The following is a 20,313-nucleotide window of genomic DNA, read 5'->3' on the forward strand; positions in this document are numbered from 1 at the left end:
GCCCATTGGTGTAGATGGCCAGTTTTCCTGAGGCCTGTCTTTGCATTTATTACATTTTCCCTTGTATGCTAGTTATTTGTGTGTGCCTTTCACCCCATTTGGCTTTAAGCTTCTTGAGAGAAGAGTCTGCTTCTTATTCATTTATTTGATAAGCATTTACTAAATAAGCTTGTTGTCAGGCACTGTGCTAGGTGCTGCAGATACAAAAGCCAAAAAATAAAAATTCATGCCTTCCAGGAATTTATATTCCAATGGGGGTAATCCTGGGCATGGATAAATATGAAAACATACAGGCACATATATGTATACACATATATATGCACACACATACAAAGTAATTTTTTTTGGAGGGAGGAGTTAACATTAAACAACTAGATATAGATAGTATTCCTGTAGGAACAGGACATGAACTAAGCTTTGAAGGAAGTTAGAGAATCAAGAAGACTGAAGGCAGACAGGCATGGTGCAATATGGTTTGGTACAAGACCAAAGAGGCAAGAGATATATGTTCAAGGAATAGCAAAGCAGCCAGTCTGTCTGGAGGGCAGAACTCATGAAACCAAAGTCATGTGCACTAAGCCTAGAAAGGTCAGCTGGAGTTGTATTGCTTTATAGGGCAAACTAAGGGAGGCAGGCAGAAGTGACTGGGCTGGCACAAAGAACATTAGCTTTAATAGTCTAAGGACCAGAATTCAAACCCAACTCTGCCACTTAATACCTTGTGGGACTTCAGACAAATCACTTAATCTCCTCTCTATTCAGTCTCCCCAAATGTGGGGGCTGGACTTGCTCTGAAGTTTCCATCTTATCCCAGGCTGCAGTTCTTTTTTTGGGGTTCATGAAATTGATAACTATTTCAATACAGGGTGTTGCTAAAGTCTGGACACAGGTAAAAATGCATATTTTCAAGAAATGAAATGAATGAAATTTTCAACAGTATTTTATTTAATTGGAACATTAACAAATAACATCTTCAATATGATTTCCATCATTTGTGATGCAAAGGTTGATACCTTTACAAGATTCACGTGAACGCGATGCAGTAACTCCACATTGCCGTCAATTTTAGCACATTCATTCTTCAGGCGTTCAATCAAGTGTGCTGCATCTGTGATTTTCATTGAGTACTTCTCCTTTAGCATTTCCCAGAAAAAGAAGTCAAAGGGGCTAAGATCTGTTAATATTCCAAATATTTCAAAATATGCATTTTTGCCTATGCGTCCAGACTTTAGGGACACCCTGTATAATCGGTTTCCTTTGTAATTCTATGGATTCTGTTTTATGCATTTAAAAACATTATTCTGAGAAGTGGTCCATAGGACTCATCAGATTGCCAAAGGTGTTCATGACAAACAAAAAACGGTTAACATCTAGAAGAGCTTTCTAAGCAGAGGAATGACAAGGTAGGAGAACTTGTGCTTTAGGAATAGTTGAGAGTTGTGTTAAGGATGAAATGGAGAAACTGAAAGCAAGCCTAATCAGGAAATTATTGCCATAATTATCCTTAAATCCCTAAAGCCTAGCATAGTGCTTTCCACATAGTAAATATTTAACTGAATTGCTAAGGACAAAAAAAAAAAAACCCATCATCTGGTATCTACCCTTTGGTGATGATAATAGTTAATATTTATATGTCACTTTAAGGTTTTCAAAATACTTCATGTGTTAATTCATTTGATCTTTACGAAACCCTGTGGGATATTATTATCCTCATTTTACAGAGGAGGAAGCTGAGGCACAGAGACATTAAGGGACTTGCATAGGGTCATATGGCTAGGGAATGTCCAATGCCAGATTTGAACTCAGGTCTTCATGACTCCAAGTCCTCTACTCTAATGACTATACTATGCAGTTACTTCAGTGAAGAGCTTCTCAAAATTTAACCTCCCAATGACATATAGTCCATAAAATTCCATTTGATGCCTCTCTAGTTTAGTAGAACCTACCAAATCATGGCTAACATGTCCTTCAAGAACCCAGGCCACATCCACACTGCCACGAGGCATTCGAGAAGATGAAATTTTATTTGCTGATATTCAATAACTTAAACAATTTTAGAACATCTGCTGTGTAAAATAACGGAAGTTAAATGCTGAATGAAGAGTTAAGACCTTCTCATCCAAACCCAAACTCACTTTACATATAGTTAGCTCCAGTGTGGTGAGTGTGTCAAGCTACCCAGGCCGTCATTATTAGGAGTTGGGCTCCCAATTAAACTGGTCGGGAGATAGATAAGCTGATTAGGTTTGAAGATTCCACAGAGCGGAAGCCAACAAACTTTTCCTAACCAATGGTCTTTAAGTACTTAGACCAAAATTACAAACCCAGGTAATTAACCTCTGTATGGTTTTGCTTAACAAAATGAAACTTAAGAGTCAAAAAATTACAATAAATAATTCATTGGTAATGTACTAACAAACACCTCCTTTATCCAACATCAGTAGGAAATAAATTATACCACACAAATGAAGTTGCCAAATACTTGAATTTTCCTTCTAAGAAAAACTTTTTTGGTCCATTTTTTCCTGAAATTTTATAAAATGTGTTCCATTCTTCCTTGCCTTATCAAATAATGCATGAGAAACAAGAAGGGAAGCTAACCCACTTCTGATGTCTAAGGCAGAAGCATGTTGTAGTATAGCTTGATGGGCTACTGAGGTTACTCTGTTACCTTCTCTTTCAATTTTAACTGTTATTTATTTCTCTATGTCTTCAGCCTGGAATGATGACCCTTGTCTCAGATCGTTGTATTCAGGGAATTGAACGGAAAAATAGCCAACAGTCAAGTGACTTTAAAATCCACAATCTCAATTAAAACACAATTCAAAGTCAAAAGGTATGGGAGGGCACTTTTCTTATAAAACTAGGCTTCCTAACAAACAACTGCTTTCCCTGCTCTTTTCTTTCCCTGTCTCTTTTCTGGTTATTTTGGCATTGTGTCTTTTTCAGAAGACTAAGGGGTAAGTGTACATTACTGCAAATGGTATTTTAAATCATATTTCTTATTCAGATAGATTGCCTTTAATTACTTCTATTTGTTAGCAGGGTTCTTCTGAATTAAGTAAGGGATTTTTGGTCACCACACAGCTCAATCATATCTATCCTAATTTTGTTTTTGCTTTAGATTTTTTTATTTCAGCACCCTTTACCAATGTAGATCAACAACAGTTCTGCAAATTAATCCTCGAGAGTTAGCTGGGACAGTGAGAAGACAGGGAGACAACTTGCCTAAGGTTATACAACCAATTATTTTCACAGGCAGGACTTGAAACCAGAATTTACTGACTTCCAGCCCAGGATGCCTCTCTCCTCTTGGTACTTTTTGTCCAGCTTTGACCTGCGGTGGGTGGGCCATGGGCCAAGTCACTACATGTCCAATTTTATCCTCCACTGCTCTTCTACACAAAACCCTCTGGCTCTGGCCAAACTAGTTTACCCTCACCACCTCTGCCCTCTGATGCTGTTACCTGGAAGCTCTCCCTCTTTTCAAAACATCTAATTCTTCCCAGCATTTCTGGGCATCCAAACCAATTCCGAGATATTATTTGAGAGAAACAAAGGCATTCTGACAATATCTTCTGTGGTTATTTTAAGTCTTCTTAATTACCATGAAAATCTGTTAATATCAGAAGCAAAGTTTTCATTTTCTTTGCTTGCCTGAGTTGGGAGGAGCTATTGTTTCCTCTCAACAGTATTTCTGAAGTATTAGACCAGCATGGTGAGATTGAAATGAAAAAAGGAAGCACTTTTACTAGACAGAAAGTGTGACCAGACATGGAGTAATTAGATAGGGCAGTGACATGTGAAATTTTGGACATTTCCATCAAGTTAATTACATATGAAATAAAAATATAGAGTTAATTTGGGAAATTTCAAGACAAGTTTTGAAAAACAAATGTCAAATAGTTATTCCTCCAGTTATACGTATAACAGAATTTATATACTTTCAGCCCAAAAAACATTACTGGAAAAGAGTGGTTTTATATTTCTGTAGCATACTATTCAAAGCTAGGCCTAATTTATAAAATAGTGTGTTTATATCAACTTCTCCAGATTCCTACCCCCAAGAGTAAGAATGAACATGAAAAATAGCAGCATTATAGTTTTACTGTGGTGAAGGAAAATCCAAAGTTTCAGCAATACACTTTTTGTTTTACTTACAGAATAAGATCCAAGAACTTTTCTTTTGGCGCCACCCCCCAATAGGGGATCATTCATTAGGTCACCTTTCAAAAGATGGAATATCCATTTGTTTAAAAAAAACTTTATTTTTTTTTTATTTTTATCTTTACTGATGGAGTATCAAGATGGGAATTGTGTGGAAAACCTATTTGTTTAAGAAAAAAAGTACGAAAATATTTTTTGGCCATAATTTAGAAATAAACCGGTCTATAAAACTGAACTTAAGAATGTCCCCTATTTCATCTGTTCAGGAAGAAGGGAGTATAAAGAGTCTTTCAGCCCCTTGACAGCCTTAATAAGCCACGAATGCGTCTGACAAGTGCTTGTATGAAACAATAGCGGGATCGAACTTTGGAGTATAATCCTTCAATGTCCAGAAGCTTCTTTTGCAGTGATTCACCAAAGACATTGATGGCTTCAGTCTGAAGCTAGAGGAAATGAAAAGGACATTTCTCAAAATGGCAAAGTCAAGGTCATTTCACAATTTAATACAGCTCAAAAATTTCTAGACCAATTTTGTCCTTATGACCACTGGTCATATCTCACATTTTCTACCCCAATAATTATTGATGTGATTAGGGTTTTTTGGGATTGGAAAAAGGATGACAGCTCTTTTTAACAGATCTATCACTTACATATAATATATATTGCTGTCTAGATCTATGATTTCATCGGTTCTGGAAACTCCTGGTATGGAAGATCATTACCCTGACTGATGAAGATCAATTTATTCATTCTCAAAAAGTTGCCTGGGGCAATGAGAGATTGCCATGTTGTCCATGGTCATAGAAGAAATGTGTCAGAGGTAGGATTTAACCCCCATCTTCTTAATTTCCAAGTCAACCCAGTCCAACCTTATATTCTACGGTTATTTTAACTTTTTTTATTTAAAAAAAAACTTATGGGATCTATCTTACCTGCTCTATATCATGCTGGCTCACTCGAGTCAGCCCACTTCTGAAATCCAAGTTTGTATCTGAAGTGAAAGCATCTAGAAATAAAATAAAGGTTTTTACTTTTATTATAATTAGAATTATCTAGATATCAATTCATCCACATATACCTGAATAAAGATTTTAGATATTATGATTTGCTGTCCAAGAGATAAAACGTGTTTTGCAATTCCATACCTACCTCTGTGAAAGCCACAATGCACACAGTAAAAGTGCTGTTAATTATATTTTTCAACTATTATAGAAAGTAGCATCTGTAAAGCACTTTGTTAGCCAGTCAGATCTCAAGGCCCTGTATGAATCTATATCCAAAGGTATTCCAGAGCTAAGTCAGTACACAACTGAAGGACACAAACAGACAGGGTTCATGAATGGTCTTAAGCCAATATTGGAGTGGAGAGGAAGGTCAAAGACCTAGTAAACTGAGCCTATGTTAGCCCAAGGATCTGGGGATGGAATGCTGTAGATGTAGCAAAAAGTGGGACGTACACCTTATCCCCAAGTTGGCCACCTCCAAGCCAAGTGAGGCATGTGACTAGACTTCGCCTACTCATTTGCCTATAGACCTCATAACTTTTAAACTCAGGGAATCTGTGCTCTCTGTATCTGCCTGACTAAGACAGAGGCAAAATCTTGTCCCTTACTCCTGGCTTCTAGACTAAAGTATCCCAGAGTATAATTAAAATTGTTATTTGCCTACATCCTGACTCAATTGCCTAAGGCAAAAATCAATTTCTTTTTAAACACAAAAAGAAAAAATTCTTTAAAAGGACAAAAAAATATCATGTGATACGAAATACTTGAGAGTCTACCTGCCCACACAAGCCCAGGAACTATGAGAGTGCCATTACAAACACTTTTCAGATAAATACAGACATATCTAAACAAATGGAGCAATATTAATTGCTTGCAGGCAAGCCAAGCCAATATAATAAAGATGACAAACCTATTCGATGCCATACTAACGAAACTATCAAAGAATTATTTTGTAAAGCTAGAAAAAATAATGACAAAATTCATCTGGAAGAAAAAAAAGTCAAGAATATCAAGGGAATCAATGAAAAAAAATGTGAAAGAAGATGGCCTAGTGGTACCAGATTTCAAACTGTATTACAAAACAGCAATCATCAAAACAATTTGGACTGCTTAATAAATAAATAAATGGGTGAATCAATGGAATAGATAAGCAGCACAATACAGAGTTGTAAAAGACCAAAGTAATCTAGGCTTTGATAAACCCCAAGATCCACGCTTTTGTGGCAAGAACTCACTATTTGAAAAAAATTGCTGTGAAAACTACAAAGTAGTTTGGCAGAAACTGGGCATTGACCAAGATCTCACACTGTATATCAAGATAAGATGAAAATGGGTATATGACTTAAATATAAAGAGTGATGTCCATAAGCAAATAGGGGAGCATGGAAAAATTTTACCTCTCAGATCTATGGATAAGGGAAGAGTTTATGCCTAAATAAAAGACAAAGATCACAGGAATATAATGGATAATTTTGATTATATGAAATTAAAAAGATTTTTGCACAAACAAAACCAATGCATCCAAAATCAAATGGAATGCAAGAAACTAGAGGGGAAAATTTCCATTAAGTTGCTCTGAGAAAGGCCTCATTTCTCAAATATATACGGAACTGGGCCAAATTTATAAAAGAGACATTCCCCAACTGATAAATGGTCAAAGGATATGAGTAGGAAGTTTTCAGAAAAAGAAATCAAAGCTATAAATAGTCATATAAAAGGACAAAATTTTTTTTATTAAAATGGGGCCTCCAGATAACTAGTTAGTAATAACTAGTTGTGATAATAACTTGTGATAATGTGGTAATCTCAAAAGTTGCCTTGTCAAAACATAAATCTCATTCTCTGTAGGCATTTAAGTTTTACTATATCATAATGCAATAATGTGCATGCAGAATAAGTCTTACCTTGTAACCGCCTACTTTTAAATGCAGCCCTAGAAGCCAGTAGAGAATCTTGGGAATCAGTGGGAGTGCATCGTAACAGATAGTAGTCTAAGTGGCGCCAAAAAATAAATAAGCAGGTCTCTATGATATCTACAAGCATGAACTCAGGTCAAGGAAAACAATTTTATACAGGGTGGTTTTTCTTAAAAGGGATCTTCTGAGTCTAGTATATGCTAGAATACAAACAAGCTTTTAAAAATATTACTGCCTCTATGGACATGATGCAATAGCACTATTCTCACCATGGTTTTGGGGGGAGAAAATAGTCATACACAATATTTAAATATTAAATGCACATAAACACATATACACACATACATACAGGATGGAGTAGCTATTAGTATAGTTTTAATCAAAGAATAGAAAAGACTTAAAAGTCTTATTAGTTTTTAAGATATATATGTTGAAAATGTGAAATTAACTCATTTAGCTATTTTTGTCACTGATCAGTGGTGCGTAGAGCCGCAGAAGTATCAGTGAGGGAGGTATCTTGCTTGGAGATTTGGGGACTGGGAAGACAGAGCATTACTGCAAGCTTTTCCAAGGACATAGAAGAAGTAACATTAGAGAATAAGAACCAAGGACTTAGACACTTGTGCAGAGCAGTCTCAGGGGAATCGTAAGCAAGGTCATGGCTCTTTGTCCCTCAGATGTTCATAACCTCCTGCTGCTGTGTCATGATCCCGAATAATTTTTAACCAATTAATCAACATTGTTAGTTTCAATATACTATATTTAAGAGGCAGTGAAAAGAAAATCTTTCTTGTATTGAGTAGCTTGGAGAAAGAAACAATAGAAATTGTAAGACTTTTCTTATATAAACTCCAATCACTCAATGAGCCCATTCAGAACAAGGAAGACAATAGCCCATTATTCTCAACCCTGTTCAAGCCACATCTGCCTACATCTGGCATCTATATGTTCAGTCCTGGGCACCACTTCTTAGGAAGGCTATTTGCAAGCTACAGTAGGTCCAGAGGTCAGTTACTGAAATGAATGATAAGTGAACTTGAAGTGAAGGCGACATTTCTAAAAATTCCATTTGTAAAAAGCAGTTAGGCAGTGTAGCGGATAGAGCACTGGGCCTGAAGTCAGGAAGACCCAAGTTCCAATCCAGGTTCGAACACTTACTAGCTGCGATCCCAGGCAAGTCATTTATCTGTGTTTGCCTTAGTTCTCTCAACTTTAAAATGGCAGTAATAACAGCACCTAGCTCGCACAGCACCTGACACACAGTAGAGGCTTAATGAATTCCATTCCCTACTCCCCCAAAAGCGTATGTCGAAGAAGAGAATTTTCGCTTCATTCAGTTTCTCCAAAACTCTTCTACATTCTCCTCTCGTCCCCAGAGTTTTTCTTAAAGAGAAAAAGCTTGATGAAAGTTAAATGAAAGGGAATAATTTGTTTTTAACTTAAATGTAGAATTTTAGTTATCTCTATTAGATATCATCTTATTTTCAGCAAATTGCTCAAGCCTCTTCTTCCAACACACTATTCTAATCTATAAGAATATTTTTTAATTCAGTCACTCAACATGTCATCTAAACCTTTCCATTTCTGCATCACCTGTAAACTTGATACAAACAGCCTATGTCTTTATCCAAGTCTGTTACAAATCATGACAGCTATCTTTTCTATGCCTTCATCCAAATTACTGATAAAACAAGGCAGGGCCAAGGATGCAGGCTTTTCCAAAGACATACAAGAAGTAATATTAGAGTCAACATTCATTAGATTAAGCCAGATAGAAAACACCTAACTGTACAATTACACAGACCACATTTATCCAGACTACCTGGCCTTAACAGACAGTCAACTGCTGCATTCTCTCATAGCTATTCCCGCAAGACAAAAGTTCAGCAACCTGTTGATAGACTGACTGAATGGTGAAGAAGTAGTGTAGGTGCTTCTTCAGAGTACCTCTAAAGGCACCTGTTAGAGTTCCAACTATATATGACATAGTTCCAATTACACATGACCAACTGACCTTACTGTCACTGCCAACTTTTCAGGCCTTTAGTGCTGTTTTGAGAAGAAGAAGGAAATAAAAGATGGATGAAAAGGAAGCTGTTAATCTACTTAACTGTAATACATCATTAAAAGATAGTTCCTAAAAAGCCAAAGGATAAGACCATATGAAGAGAATTGCCTTGACCTGGTAATTTTAAGTAAGTCACTTTCATCTCAATGAGTTTAAAAATGAAATAGACCAAAGGAAGATTCCTTACAACTTTCTTTGCAGAAAAAAAATACCTTTTCCAGTGAGAATTCTTCACCAATTTTTAACTCCCCTCCTACACCTGACCTGGGAGAGAAACACACCGAATGTGTAAGGTCACCACACCTGACTCCCCCTGAACAAATTCCCTCTTTGAACGGAACGTCCCCCAGAAAGAAAAAGTGGCCCAGATCAAAGCAAAAGTTGTTGGAAAGAGGTATGGATTCTCACTCTTCTCCTGACAGAGTAACAATTGTTTTTTGAAGCGAAAGAAAAAGGAATGATTCTGGCTGTCTAGAGAAAGATCAAAATATAAAAGTCTTAGGAATCTAGAACAGAAAAGGAAAGGGTAGGCTGACTTGCAATCCTCATCAACAAATAATTCTTGAGTTATGGTGATGAGAGCCTCAGGCTAACAGGCAAAGACAGTAAAGATCCCAGTTGGGCTGGCCCTGCCCTCACAGCTGAGCAGAGCTCAGCTAACAAAGCATGGCAGTGGAAAGACATGGAGTCAGGAAGGCTGAGATTTGATTCCTGTTCTAATTCTTATTAGCTATGTGATCATAGACAAGTCAGTTAACTCTCCTGAACCTCAGTCTCCTCATCTTTTAGATGAGGACAATAATTCCTATAGTACCTTTCCTTCAAGGATTATTATGATGATCAAATGAAAGATGAGTCCTTCCTAGCTTCCCCTCACCATTTTCCCCAATGCTTGAAACTTTATTCTGAGATAGGCAGGGTCTTGGCACTCACTGTGGGATTACTGAACACAATTCAGTAGGAAACTAACAACACAGGGTGTCCCTAAAGTCTGGACACATAGGCAAAAATGCATATTTTGAAATATTTGGAATATTAATAGACTTTAGCCCCCTTGACTTCTTTTTCTGGGGTATGCTAACGGAGAAGGTGTACTCAACACAAATCACAGATGCAACACATTTGACTGAACGCCTGAAGAATGAATGTGCTAAAATTGACGGCAATGTGGAGTTACTGCATCGCGTTCACTTGAATCTTGCAAAGCGCATCAACCTTTGCATCACAAATGATGGAAATCATTTTGAAGATGTTATTTGTTAATATTCCAATTAAATAAAATGTTGGTGAAAATTTCAGTCATTTCATTTCTTGAAAATATGCATTTTTGCCTATGTGTCCAGACTTTAGGAACACCCTGTACTTTGAGTTGGAAGGGTTTAAGAAATATTTTGGTTTGGAATTTAAATGTGCACAAACATCAAATTTCAAGGACCTGTAATTGGTAGACTTCCTCCACCAGGGCATGCTACAACCCATTTATAACTTACAGTGTTAAAAGCCTGAAGCACAAGGAGGTTAAATGATGTGTCCAAGGTCACTTAGCTACTAAGGGTCAGAGGCAAGATGTGAACTCTGATATTCTAGTCTGCAAGTTCAGTGTACTATCCACTACGCCATAATGTCCCTCACACAGAGAATAGATCAAGGAAAAAAACCCAAATCACCTTCAACTCAAAAAGTTGTGGTGGTGTGCAGTAAAAGAATAAATAAATATGCTATAGTTTTCAGTAGATCTCAATACGTTTACACTTTCCAAGTCTTGCTATTATTTGATTAAGGATACAAGAACAAAGAGAAAGCAATTTGGCTCGATTGTTGATCAACTTCACCAAACGCCGTCTTGCCAAGATGTACTTTTGGGAAGTGGAGATTTTATCAACTCCAGCTGGCATCACTGACTGGCACAACTGCAAAGAAAGGGATGCATCATGAAGAACATAATACAAGTCCAGCAAATTTTCACAGCAAACCCAGTGTGTGTAAGGCACTAAAATGCTACAGGCAAAAGACAGCACCAAAGACTTAAGCAATATGGTCACTAGTATCACTCACCAGCTATGGGAACAGCAGCCTTTTAGTGCTGACAATTCGTCTCTGCTTTTCACCAACTTCAAACTATTCTGACACTTCAACTTTACATATAAAGTAATTCTAACTGGGTTTGGTTGGTTGTTTGTTTTCACTTTTTCCACCATTTGAATTTATTGATTTCATCCCAGATACTTCCTGGTAATTAATGTGTAGCTTATTGTGTCACCTCTCTCTTTACCTATAAATAGACAGCACATAAAAGCTAAAGACTGAAATATCCAAACCTTAGTTACCAAGAGGGGCTGGCTTCAATGTCTAGTGGATCAGGAAATACATCTGCAAACCATCTCATTTCTAATAACAATGAACAAATTAGTACTTTGTAAAGGTACTGAATGTTCTTTTCACAGCTTAATTGTTAATTTAACAGATACAAACATCCATCCTATACTGATAGTGAATGAATATTCACACTGATGAGATCACAGATCCACTGAAGCATATAAGCAAGTGTTCTCATTTGGAAGCTTTTAATATATCAAAGTTATTTGATAAACCTCATAAATTACTGATCACTGACTGATTAGTAGATTAATTCAGATTAATACTCTGAGTAAAGACGACTAAGTAGCTCAACTAAAGGAATCAGCAAAGCAAGACTAACATCACAAAATCTCCAAAAACATAAAGAGGAAATATTGTTCCTGAAATTGAATTTTTAGTTTTAACTAATTCTTAAAGTTCAGAACTTTAATATACTAGTTTCTATTGGCATTTCTATAGGATACACATTAAACAGTAATCAATATTTGAATAAGTTTAGGTGGTGGCCCTTATAATAAGTTTAATTCTTCAATCAAACTAGTTTCATCAGTGTGGAACATATTACTGGCACCTACCAGCAGAGTACACAAAGCAGACACTTAAATGTTTATTGCATTGACCTAAAGTTCAGAAAGAGTATGATGCAGGGAAAGTATAAAGATGGTAGGTGACGGTCAGGAAGGAAAATCTCACCACTCACAATAGTGAGGTCTAAGCTATTACTGAACCACAGAGTTGCTGAGGTAGAGATGGAATGCATACAATTGTGCTTTGGTGCTAAGAAATTCTCTACAATGACTAATCCTATACAACACCACCTTTGGTGTCAGTCCTTGTACCTGTAGTAAGTAATCCTTCTTTGTTGGCCACAATAAGCTATGCCTCTTCTGAAGACCAACTTTGAAGTTCAACTTTGGTGGTGGTGGTAGTAGTGGTAGTAGTAGTAGCATCAGTACTACTATTATGATGATGATGATGACGATGACAATACTTAACTGCCTTATCCAGCTCTCTCACTCTCTCCATACTTAACTGCCTTATCCATACATATACACATACATATATAACTATCATCATCATCATCATTATTATTAATAAATTATAATGCCTTATAATATTATTTAACTTTTTATGTATGCACATCAGGGACTCAGGGCCCTGTCAAACTTCTTTATATTGTCCATTACAGCTAGCAAAATGTCACATACATATAGACATGCAGTATATATTTGCAAAATGAATAAACTATTTTCTATAACAAACATTATAAGATGATGTGATGTTTAATGATTAATGCCTTTGGCAGAAAGAAAAAAGGGAGCCCATGAGCAAAATGCACATTTTCATAGGATGTCCTATTTAGACTGTAAGCATTTTAATGAAAATGACAAAGGCACACTGAAGGCTTACCTAAAAAGAGCATTAAAGGAAAGGCAACTACCTAAAAATCCTAATTTCCTCAGCACAGATTTTAGACTATAAGCTCCTGAAAATATTTATTCAAAAGTAAATTTCCCCACAAATTGACAGGTGGGCTCCATGATAAGGTGTTTCCCACATCACATCTGACTAAAGAATTGCTAGGTTTATAAGGTACAATCGTAACATTAGAGCCTGATTCCATAAGCTGCACATTAGAACCAGTCTCATCACTTTAGAGTCACTTTCTTTATTTCTCATCTTTGTTATTATCTTTAAGAACAATACCCCTTTTCTTTATCAAGAAAACATTTCTTCTCAATTTCTTTTTCCCCAACAAGGCTAGGAAGTCTATTGTAGGGTACATACCTCTTTTATCTCATCTGGGGGAAGTTGTTCTACATTCTGTAGTTTGTTGACATTCTGTCGATGACTGTCATAGTAAGTGAAGAAATCATTAGCACTTTGTTTCAGCAAGTATACAATAATGCCCAAGCCAGGCAGACGCCAATATGGGACCACGGGAGCTTGAGTGTCTAAGGAGAAATGACCAAATAGGAGAATATTTAACCCACAGTTACATCAGCACCTTAATCAACATCTATCATTACCAATTTTAATACATGGGAAAGCCATCAAACCTGAGGGAGAGGTGCCGTATTAAAAAGACTTCATAGCTACCATATTCCTACTGACAAATATGCTTCCTTGTATCATTAAAAACAATTAAACAAGGGCAACCAGTATGGTGAGGGGACAGGAAACCATGTTACATCACAATAAAGCTGATATTTATATAATATAGCACTTAGTTTTTCAGAACAAATTACAGTATTTCATTTGATCCATTTTATCCAACTAGGAAGTAAATATTTAAGGCAGTGGAGTAGGGGAAAAAAAACAAAACAAAATAAATCTCTGTTAAACTGAATTATATCAAGATAAGGGAGAAGGAAGAGGAATAAGCATTCATATAGTGCTACTATGTACAAGGCACTAGACTAACAATTTTACAAATATTATCTTCTTTGATCCTCACAACAACCCTTTGAAGTTATTATTCTCATTTTACAGCTGAGGATACTGAGGCAAACAGGTTAAGTGACTTGGCCAGGGTCACATAACTAATAATCTACAAATTTAACTGGCTTTCAATATAAGAAATATTCTGCTGGCTCAGTATAGAGAAACCGATGACAATTTTTGTCATTTGCCAAATTTAATATTAATTCAAATTAAACTTAATCCAAAATAATTCCTGTTTTATTCTCTGGTTTCAAAGAAAAGGAACAAATTTCTCATAGCCAGAAGGATAAGAAGAATGAAAATGAATCCTCAAACCATGTATCCAAAGGCCAACTGCTTGAAATGCAATTTTTTTTCTTTTATTAAACATCTATTCTACTGGGGGAAAGTCAACAGAAAGAAATCACTTTTTATAAATCTTTAAAAACTTTGTTACCATATATTTAAATATCATTTGGGGAGTTAAGTGTAGGAGGAAAAAGGTACAATCTCTCTAAAAGTAATTTGTGTTAGAGTAGTCCATTAAAGGATAGGTTGTAAAACTCTTGAAGTAACAAAGAAAAAAAATTCTTATTCTGAGCTCTCAGAAAAAAAGAGAGTTTGGGCAAATTAGGGGTTGGCTTTTAGAAACAACTACTTTTCCCCTTGGAAAAAGAGAATCACAGGGAATTCACTACTGCCTACATTCAGTCATGGGGTGCTCATCATCTCGCTTCTATTTTAATAATTGGAAAGCCAGCTTTCAGCCAGTGAAAAGAGACAGAATTAAATTTATTAGATTATAAGAGGGAAAAGGAATATTGAGACTGCTAACTGAAATAAGAATTCCCTCCTTGTGATAAATTATAAGCAGACTTTGAAAGGTTTCTCCTGAAAGAGTGGAGAAAAACCTCCATTAAAGGATTTTGGTACCAAGCTGCTTTGAAGAATGGAGGCCAGATTTGAGAACTGTTTATTCTCTGTGGGGTTTTGTCTACAAGAAAAGATTCAAGGTCAATTGACATTTACTCTACTTAAACCTAGAGCAAATAAACAGGATAAATTAAGTAGAGATTGTTAACAATAAGATAAGGAAACATTTCAGTTCTGAACCATAATTAAATCAATTCTACTGCTACTTCAGGAAATAGTTTGTCAATTTACTTCGCTAAGGTTCTACTCCCTTTCCAAACCAAAATAACATCCTCCAAGATGTTTTATTTCTCCCTATTAGAGTGTGAGCTCTTTAAGGTCTTCACTTTTGTATTTGTATGCCTATTGTTTAGCATAGTGCTTGGCTCTTAAGTAACTGCTTAATAAATACCAGACACTGGTGTTTATTCAAATCTGGCTCTAAATGTATACTTTACAATTTCACACCAATATTAATAAAGAGTTCTTAATATTGGTTTAATACATAACTCTACATTTATGTAAAAAGCACAAATGAATGGAAGTTTTGACCTGGTACTCAATCCACTGCACCTATGAAAACATTCTTGCTCAGATTATGAAACCAGATCATGTGACCCATCCATCTGACAGCAGTTTGTTCAAATGTACTGCCCAGAGCCTAGAAAAGCTCAATGTAGGCATTGGGGAAAGAGCTGGTCTCAAAGCAGGAAGGTCTAGGTTCAAGTCCTCTAACACATACTGACCCCTGTTTGAGACCCTAACAAAGTCACTTAACCTCTAAGTGCTCTGTCAGAGAAGATGCTGGTTTGCATGGGTGGAGGGAATTTCCTCACCTGGGAGCTTCCCATACCAAAGAAATCACAGGTCCAGTTCTAACCTCAATATAAGGTAACAGCAAGTATTGCTCTCACTACTATGAGAATGATGAAAACAAGATCTTAGGGTGAACTAAAAGCTTGTAGAATTACCAAACCAAGTCGAATAAATTACTGTATAACATATCAATTCCAAATAATTTAAGTACTTCCCTCCACAGAACATTAAAGTTAAGCATCTGGAGGACAGGAATGAGGTAATTTATCTCATGGCACCAGCTCAGTGAATACCAGTATTTTCATTTCAGGTAAAGTGACCTGGATCTTCCACAGGGCAACAGGAAACTTCTCCAACTTTCTAATGTGATTTTTTAAAATCAAATCATAGAACTTTAGAAGTAATCTGGTACAACTCCTTCATGTTATAAATTAGATAACTGAGACCCTGAGAAAGTGCCTTGCCTAAGATCACACAGCTAACTAATGGAAGAGTCAAGGCTAAAATCTCATACAAGTTTTAAAACATGCAAATAAAACTCAGGTACTTCAAATGATCTTGCTAGTCACCAAATGGGCTGCCTATTAATTGTACTTATGCTGATACAGAGGAGAAAACTCAAATGTTTTAGCTATCATGGTAAAATTGCATACACAAAGCTCCATGAGTTGCTACTGAATCTTTCTTCCACCACTTAATGAATGGAAGACCTTTGGAGAACACCCTGAGAGAGCATCCTAACCTGTGAGAAACAAAAGAAGGAATCCTGTTCCCATAGGATTAATACGACTTCCAATTTTACACGTATGATAACAGGAGTGATACAGGATGTAAGTCAGAGGGTGACTGGTTCTAATCGGAGTTGTGGCCTAGCAGAACCAGGCTTCTGATCAAGTAAAAGGTCGGAAGCTTGTATGCATGCTTAATGATCAGTTTAATATTATCCAACACACTCCCAGGGCAGAGCAAGCCAATTTAAATACACATGTGATGCATGACAAGGGAGAGGGAACATATATATCAAGGAGGAGAACATGAAATAGGCAGTTCATGAAGTTGCATTTAGCCAATGGGGAACAAAGGGGGAGATTTGAATCAGGAATAGGAAATAAATAGCCTTGTATTAGTCTTAGCATGTGTGCTCCTTTAGGGAGTTACCCATTCACGAGGAATGTAAAATAAAGTGAGAGCTTTCCTGGCTTCAACAACGGGTACTGTTCTTTCTAGATGGTTTCTCACATAACCCAAGCCATAAACATGCACCACACCTCAAATGTCCCTGCTTGGAACACCAGCATGTCAAACACTTAGTCACAGCGTGAAGTATAGCATTTACTTTAATCACTACAAAGAATCTGAAAGGACAAATTATGAAAAGCTAAGAAAATTTTAAGAACAATACTCAGCAACTGGATCTAGTTTAACACATGAATGGCTTTTATGACATGAACCTGTTTCTCCCCAGTACCAGCTATTTGCCCCAGATCTTTGGAAAAACCTTGTCTTTAATTTCTGTACTCAAAGTACAACCTGTAGCTCCTAACTGTAACTGTACTTTCCACCGACACTTGAACCAAAAGCCAGCTCTTATTTTGTGCCCAAGAAATCCATGTATGCTCCCAACCCCCATTACACCTGGCTTGATCCATTCAACCTTCCCCTGCTTCTAATACAGATACCTTTAAAAAATCTTGCCAATATCCCTTAGGTAGGATAACTTTATCTCACCCTGGAATCTGGAGGCCCAAGACTGTTGTTTTTCCCTTTTTATTCTAATTCATCTACGCCAATTAGATCTATAATTAAAAAGCAACTGTATTTATGATTACTTCAGTACTGTCTCAGTAAGTGATGTACTTAGAATATTTATCTCACTCATTAAAATAAAAATAGAACTTTTTTGTAATCATTTAAATAACAAACTCAAATTTCCAAACTTAGAAAATAGAGTAACAATTCCCACCTTGTCGTGGCCCATCTCTGTTGATGGTTTCAGAAAGACTAGGGGTGAAGAGACACACTGTGTGCTGAAATGTCGGAGAACTCTGTAACATGAGTGACTGGCAATATTCCATGACGTTGGCACAAATCTACAGTGGAAAAATCATAGGCAAAACTGAGACATATATCACTGAAATCTAATCTCAAAGGACAATAACGCCGCCACTTAATTTCTAAAACTATCTCAAATTATATGATTCTCAATTTAAATAATACTTCCAAAATCCTTATTCCTCTTACCTGTTGCATAGCCAGTTCAATCTCATCTCTCTTATTCATTCGATCTCCCTCCACACCATCTTGAAACTTAAATTGTCGTAGTCTGTCTGAACCACCAAAGCGACTTAGCAGTCCTAAGCACTGGCGCTTAAAAAAAAATAACAAAATTCTAGTTGACATATCATTGAGTAATACAAGGTAGTTTAGCAAAGGATTTGTATAGAAGGGGGCACTTGAGCTGAATATTGAAGGAGGTGGGGGCAAGAAGGGAGTGCAATTCAGGCATGAGAAATAGCCAATGCAAAAGGCAAGAAGATGGGAGACACTAGACCACAGCGAGAGGGAAGGGAGCGATGATGTGTAACAAGGCTAGAAAGGTAGGGAACTGAGAAGGCTGAGAACAGCTTTAAGAACCAAAGAGACATTTATATTTGATGCTAGAGGCAATGGGGGTTACTAGAGTTGATTCAGCGGGAGAGTGATGTGATTGGACTGGGATCTCTTTAAGGAAAAAGATTTTGGCAGTTGTGTGGTGGATAGATTAGAGACTCGATGCAGAGACCAATGAGGAGGCCACTGCAATAGTTCAGATGAGAGAGGGATGAGGAGACCAGACGGTTCTAACCACAGGTTATCAATGTGGTTAGCCTACATACATAAAATGAATTACTATATATAGGCTTGTCTCAGTTTCCTCAACTGTAAAATCAGGAAAATTATAGAACCTACCTCACAGGGTTATCATAAGGAGGAAATAAAATAATGTTTGTCAAGTGCTCTGCACAGTGCATAGCACATAGAGGTACTACATGAGTACTAGCTCTATTATCATTATTGCTATTATAACATATACATCTTATTTTGGAAAAATTAATGAGTGCTTTCAATTTTAAAATGTCTATTTTAAGGCCTTAATGTGTGCTCTTACAGATATAAGAGCTATATAACTTTCTTACTGCTTACCTAATGATCCATTAAAAGCAAATGTTTTCCCTTCATTCTGATAACAAGTGCATTTTAATTAAGCAAATATATGAGATGTTGGGGTGGGGAATAAACTGCCACCTGAGTAAAAACTACACCTGAGTGAAAAAAGCGATGTTTAATGACTGAATTTTGAGATATATAGGTCTAAAATTCAAACTATCATATAATCAATTGTACAGATATATTTGCTTTTCAAATATTTTGAAGTGAAAGAGAAAAGCCATCAGCCACATATACCAGAAGTATAAAAATACGTTTTTGATGCATATAACTATATCCTCAAATACAAAGTGTAAAGAATAATTGCCAAGCAGCATTTTATAGAAAACTAGTTTTAGTGATAGCTTGTTTAGATTTAAAAGAGAGCTATGCTTTACAAGGCAGAGATGCCAATCTCTTTAAAAGGGAATGAGGCTTAACAGAGCAGTAAGACTATATGTGTGAAGTAAGGTAGCTGTGGTCAGATATAACCAATGTATCTGTTTTGTTTAACTATATTTCTTTTTTTAAGTTTTTTATTTAAATTTTATTTTATTTTTAAATGAATTCTCTCTCTCCCACCTCCTCCTACCATTGAAAAAAGCAAGGAAAAAAAAATCTGTTACAAATTTATATAGTAAAACAAATTCTCAAATTAGCCATATCTTTAAAAAAAAACAAAACTAGTTCACCATACTCTGAATCCATACATTTTCCCCCAGGTTTCTCTGAAACTTTCATCTCCTTCTTCATTTTTATACCACGATAGTATTCCATAACACTCATAGACCATAACTTGTTCAGCCATTCTCCAACTGAGGGGTATCCCCTCAGTTTCCAATTTTAGCTATCACAAGAAGGGATTGTTGAAATATTTTTCTACATATGGGTCCCTTTCTTCTCAATCTTTGACTTCCTTGAGGTATCCACCTAAGAGTGGTTATCACCAGGTCAAAAGTTACAATTTAATGGCTTTTGGGACATAGTTCCAAATTGCTTTCAAGAATGGACCAGTTCACAGCTCCACCAATATCGTAGGAATATGCCTGTTTGCCCAAAGCCCCTCTAGGATTGTTATTTTCCTTTTTTGTCAACTTTGCCAATCTGATGGGTATTGGATAAGCTTAAGTATATTTCTTCATCATAAGGAAGGGTTCTATTTCTAAAGGGAAGCAGAATCATTGGGAAGTGACAACATTCAAAAAGTGACAAAATTCAAAATTTTAAGAGTATTAATAAAACATTCATTTTTCTTCAAGTGGATGAAGATAGGCCACAACATGAGAACTGACAAGGTGGAGTAGCCAATACGAACACCTCAGTCTTCTTTCTTATGGTCCTGAATCTAAAAGCAACTACTACAATTAAATAAGTATAGTGTCCACTATCTGGCTCTCATCATTGAGCTGTGATACATATCTAAGTTCACTTTTATGATGATATCATCACATGAAAAGGGCAC

General features: G+C 36.4%; 1 protein-coding gene across 2 annotated transcripts in view; it reads right to left on the minus strand.

Annotated features, from left to right (window-relative positions):
* Window positions 1–3,959: 3,959 nt before the first annotated feature.
* Window positions 3,960–20,313, minus strand: part of NUP205 (nucleoporin 205) — an 82,035-nt gene continuing 65,681 nt past the window's right edge. For both annotated transcript variants that reach the window (XM_036760379.1, XM_036760380.1), the window contains exons 37-43: window positions 17,907–18,032; window positions 17,629–17,755; window positions 13,302–13,468; window positions 10,942–11,065; window positions 7,076–7,204; window positions 5,100–5,173; window positions 3,960–4,610 (exon numbers count right to left, since the gene is read on the minus strand). In XM_036760379.1, coding sequence (XP_036616274.1) covers window positions 4,458–4,610; window positions 5,100–5,173; window positions 7,076–7,204; window positions 10,942–11,065; window positions 13,302–13,468; window positions 17,629–17,755; window positions 17,907–18,032 — 900 coding nt within the window. In that variant the 3' untranslated portion in view covers window positions 3,960–4,457. The remainder of the gene's footprint in view (window positions 4,611–5,099; window positions 5,174–7,075; window positions 7,205–10,941; window positions 11,066–13,301; window positions 13,469–17,628; window positions 17,756–17,906; window positions 18,033–20,313) is intronic.

The sequence above is a fragment of the Trichosurus vulpecula genome, chromosome 5 (genome assembly GCF_011100635.1).
Source record: "Trichosurus vulpecula isolate mTriVul1 chromosome 5, mTriVul1.pri, whole genome shotgun sequence".
Lineage (NCBI taxonomy): Eukaryota > Metazoa > Chordata > Mammalia > Diprotodontia > Phalangeridae > Trichosurus > Trichosurus vulpecula.